The following is a 5,294-nucleotide window of genomic DNA, read 5'->3' as shown; positions in this document are numbered from 1 at the left end:
CTCGATTTAACATGTGAAGCGTATTTGAAATACATGCTTAAAAGGAGTATTAATATCTTCAAATGTGACCTATAATTTTATATATAATCGGCCAAAATGGTATTATAGGCCACCATCCAGTGATGTAATTAAGCATCAAACCTCATAAAGATAAAGGGACTTAAAGCCTCCCTTCAGAAAAATAAAAGGGACTTAAAGCCTTCAATCAGTCTCTCATTGGTGGAGGATAAGCTAGTTTATAGCGAAGCATGCATGATTAACAACTACCCTTTTGCTAGTGACATTAATTGATGCGTAGGGTTATATTGTGTCGGCAGCTTTCTCTTGTGCTGGAGATAGTGGCAAACAGTCAAAAAGCTGAAAGGGTGAACACATTCATAGTCACAAACAGAGGCTTTTACCAAAAAAAAAAAAAAAACACCATGGCTCGAGTTTCTTTTTTTGATTTAGAACTTTAACTTTCCATTTCTGAAGTCAACATTTAAGTCAAAGTCAAAACACACTTATTAACCTTGCAATCCTAATTAGTTCAAAGTAGCAAAGTACAACACTTTGAGTGGAGTTTAATGATATCGACTGCTATTATAAGCTTCACAAGTCTTATGACGTTTTTGTATTTTTAATGCATCACAAATTCATAGCGGTATGTCACTCGTAGTAGTTTTACAAGGAAGTCTCGAACAAGTAATAAAGCTCCCCGCTACTCAACATATCGTAAAATCGTATACTTTCCATCAGTTGCACCTAAAAATTGTACCATAGAAAAATGTCTAAAGCTTGACAGAGCCTAGTATAACCTACAGAGTACACTAGCAAAGAAGGTTTAACCTGAGTTTCCAAACATGCCCTTGAGAATTCACAAATTAGCATTGTAAATTTGGTCATTTCCTTCAGAATCTAATGAACGGGAGACAAGGAGATTTGAGTATAATATTCGCTTGCTAAAGATATCGGATTGTATTGGCCTACCGAGAAAGAAAACTAGTACACTAGTACTGGACCTATTCGCTAAGTGGGCCATATCATTAATCTTAAATGGGCCTGAGCCCACATTGAAATAATGACCATCCCAATATCTCGTGAGATGTAGTAGATCTCACGTTTATCAAAATTCTTCCTTTTCCTTTATTTTCTTCACTTTTATCACTTTATGGCTAGGGACTAAAGTTCTACTAAAACCTTTTCATATGAGCCTTCTAAGTTCTAACGACTAATTTGATATGATGTGGATCGAACACAATCATCGCTATTGGAAAATAGCCGTTTCTATTATAGGGAATATTAAATGACTGTTTCTCTCAATTTGTATTTTAAGATAAAATCTCACGTACACTGAATGAAAAATATCTATTTTATAAAAAAAGATTAAAAAAATATCGATAGAATATAGGGATGTCACAATAAATACAGCCGAATTCTATGAATTCCGCTTAAAACACATGACACATAATCGTTGCCCGAGATAGAACATACAATTGGCACCCTAATGGAAATTTTAATATAAAACCACATTGCAAAATAGAAATGATAAATGAGGAGATAAAAGCAGAAGGTGTGCGAATTAGAAGCATTTTATTTTTCTTTTAAATACCAATCATATTTTCGTTAATTATAATTATGTTTTATTAATTGCCCTTTTTGTTATTGATGAAGAGTACCAAAGCTAGCTCTTATAGAAAACGATATATAAAAGAGGAAAATAAGAGGGGATGTTGTCACCACATGCATCCAATTTTGGGAAAGACAAACAATTAAATCTTTGTTAACATGGAGGTAGAATCTGATTCCTGAAAACGAAAAAAGATGAAACAAATTAAAGGGTAAATCGCATTCACAGGCAAATCCAGCTAGCTGTCTCCAAAAATGCATTGCCACTAGCTGCAATCGATTCTGTGAAGCACTAAATCCAATTCCCTCGAATTTGGTTGCACTTATATATATGTGGATAGCAGGATAGTCCATCATCCTAAGTATGTGGAATTTTGTCTTTCACATCAAATATTTGTTAGAGAACTATGCAATTAGTGGTCTTAATTTGTCCATATCTTTTCAGACAAATTGGATAAATTAATAAAGGGCTTTGGATTCTGCTTGAGACCAGGCAATGCATGCATGTTAACTATTTAACCCTAGCTTGAGCCAGTTCGTAAATTAATTAAGAAAAGGCTTGGGATGTTGGTTTTATCTGAATCGAAATTCTGGAAATGAATTAATGAAATGGATTTGCCCGCTTAATGAGGGAACCTTTCACGTGTGGAACCAAATCGATCTAGCAGCTAGAAAGTTGATTTATTCTTTAATTTCCGTATAATTATTAAAATTGATCAGTGAATCCATTGGTACTACATGTAGATCATGATTATCATCATCAACTTAAGGCTTAAGGAACCGGCCACATGCCAATCTCAGTTGCCCTAATTAAGGATTTAGGGTTGTCCATTATTATTGACATGATTATATAGTTTTGAATCTTTTGATTTGCATTTCTAGTCATGAGAAGTGCCTAAGATGTGACAGTAATACAATGACTACTTTGCACATGTACTTTAAATAAATTAATGTTTTCCCCATAAGCCTCTAATTAGCAAACCAAACGAAGCATTAATAGATCAATTCTTTTCATTGTTTCATTTTATTACTTTGTTGCATGGAAGGAAGTTCACAACAAAATTTATACAAGATGCATCTCCGTATAAATGAAAGCAGAACTACCCGCTAGAGAAACTGAGAATGTATCTGGTGCAGGGATAGGTCCTTATACCGCACAAGAGTATGAAAAATGCAATGTAATGTAACCCAATAAGAATTTTAAGTGCATGCATCCTATTGATCAGGTAGGCAACATTGATATTATTTCAGACTTAATTATTGAAATTGAATACCAAATGAGACATATTTAATAAATCTATCCATTTTTAATTATGTAGTATATAATAAATTTCGAAGCGTACAGTTTTTTGCCATAAATTTCAATAAATTTCCATGGGTAATCTCTATTAGTAGTGAACACCATTCAGAATTCATATATAGTAGATTATATATCACATTTCCATTTTTTCTCCTTCCAAAATATCGTGGAACTCTACAATATATTCAATCTCTCCCTCATCTAGTATAAGAAAGGCGAGAGAATCACAATAGAACGCAGAGGAGAGATCGCAGACAGAGATACCATGAAGTTGCCCTCCACCTACTCTTAAACCTCTTTCTTTCACCTTTATTCTTCTTCTTCCATGTCCCACCCAGCTTTCTTCATCTATTCTCTTCTTCTTTTATCATTTCCCATTTCCCTAATCATCGCTCTCTCTCAATCACTTCGTCTCCTTCATGCCTAACTACCAAGCTTGAGTAGCTCTCTCCCTCATGCAGTAATGGCAACCATATCATCATTCTTCAACAGGTTCCTCTCTTTCTTCCTCCTTCTCTTCCACCTCAGCTGCTTCACTATCACCCCCACCGCCGCCGCCGCCTCCACCACCAATCCCCACCGCCATAAACGCAGACTCACTTCATTCCTCTCCAAACCCTCTCTAAAACCCCAAAAGGCTCTTTCCTCCTCTTGGTCCTTTCTCAAGAAAGTCTTCAAGTCCTCCAAAACCCAAACCCACCACCTCTCCACGCCGCCTCGCTCCTCCAGCCACTCCCTCGTCTCCCTCGTCCTTCCCGCCCAAATCAAATCAGACCCTCCGCCCAAAAACTCCGATGACTCTGATATCTTCTCCGGCGACCACCACTTTTTCCCTCTCCGAAACGACATCTTCCCCTGCACAACTTGCGGCGAGATTTTCCATAAACCTCAGGCGCTCGACCACCACCAAGCAGTCAAGCACGCCGTGTCGGAGCTCCACAACGGCGACACCGGTAAGAACATAGTCCAGATCATATTCAAAACAGGCTGGACCGACACCCAGAAAAGCCCAGTGATCCACCGCATTCTAAAGATCCACAACAGCGTCAAGATACTTGCCAGGTTCGAAGAGTACAGAGAGTTAGTGAAGTCCAAAGCAGCGAGAAACGGCGCCGTTGGAAGAGACGAAAGGTGCGTAGCTGATGGGAACGAGCTGCTGAGATTTCACTGCTCGACTTTTCTCTGCGACTTGGGAGTCGGCGGGAACTCCGGGATTTGCAACCAGCAGTATTGCAGCGTTTGCGGGATTATCAAGTCAGGGTTCTCACCCAAGTTGGACGGAATCTCCACGCTGTCGAGCAGCTCCAGGGCACACGTGGCCATCCCGGAGGAGATCGAGGAGGAGTTCAAGTTCATGAACGTGAAGCGGGCCATGCTGGTCTGCCGCGTCGTGGCGGGTCGGGTCGGGTGCGACTCTGATGATGACGTGGACAAGGAGGGTGGCGGGTTTGACTCGGTGGTGGGGAGGAGTGGGAGTGGGACCCAGATGAGGGTGGATGAGGAGGAGCTCTTGGTGTTTAACCCGAGGGCTGTGCTTCCCTGCTTTGTGATTGTGTATACCGTTTGAGATTATTACAGTGTGAGAGTTTGATAATATGGAATTTGGTTTTCCTTAATTTTGTCCCACAGATTGTGAATTTTTGTGATGGATGGCTGTGATGGTGATTTGCACAGGTTTTCAACTGGCCTAGACCGGAATCCGGTCACAGCGGAGCTCCGAATCCCCCATTGGGGACATGGATTTCGATCTATGGGAATTTGGTGTTTGTTTGGTTGCCTATGCCATGTTACGGTAGCTTAAAATAGCAAGGTTATGTCAATATTTAGGTTTGATCACCATGTTTAGAGTGCATTTTATGTGAAATGCTTTTCCTATTTGTGAATATTGAACAACTTTATTTTCTTCTTTAATTTTGGCTGATTCCTATTAGTTGAAGATTTTATCAATTGCAAAGTTTTATGAGATTTTACTTGCATTCATGATATATCAATTAGATGGGCAAACCGCAGACTACCTTAGTTAATTAGCGAGTGCTTGTATGCTAACTACCAACGACATCATAATTTAGCTGATGCCGATCAAATCTGTGAATTCTACTAAATCAGGATCAAGTAGAATACGTAGTGGCAAAAGGATCAGGTCTTCCATCTGATTTTTGTAATGAAGATCTTCATTTTCTTTTGGGGCATTGTTTATCTCTATGCTTAAATCTACTATAGTTTTCAAGATGAGTGAACAGGTGTTCTTCGGAAGTAAATCATTGCTCGAGTGAAGATTGCACAGGGAGTTACATTGGTGAATGAATATATCACTATGATAAAACAAATGTATTGCTTCTAGTAAAGACTGAGCAGTTTTGTTACTGTACCCATTGTAATTATTTAG

General features: G+C 38.8%; 1 protein-coding gene across 1 annotated transcript; it reads left to right on the top strand.

Moving 5' to 3' along the window:
• Window positions 1-3,112: 3,112 nt before the first annotated feature.
• Window positions 3,113-4,819, top strand: LOC133732771 (uncharacterized). The gene is made up of 2 exons (XM_062160352.1): window positions 3,113-4,487; window positions 4,583-4,819. The coding sequence occupies exon 1, from the start codon at window positions 3,372-3,374 to the stop codon at window positions 4,473-4,475; it is 1,104 nt and encodes a 367-aa protein (XP_062016336.1). The 5' UTR covers window positions 3,113-3,371; the 3' UTR covers window positions 4,476-4,487; window positions 4,583-4,819.
• The last annotated feature ends 475 nt before the right edge of the window (window positions 4,820-5,294 follow it).

The sequence above is a fragment of the Rosa rugosa genome, chromosome 2, assembly GCF_958449725.1.
Source record: "Rosa rugosa chromosome 2, drRosRugo1.1, whole genome shotgun sequence".
Classification (NCBI taxonomy): domain Eukaryota; kingdom Viridiplantae; phylum Streptophyta; class Magnoliopsida; order Rosales; family Rosaceae; genus Rosa; species Rosa rugosa.
This window is presented reverse-complemented; position numbering and strand designations above follow the sequence as displayed.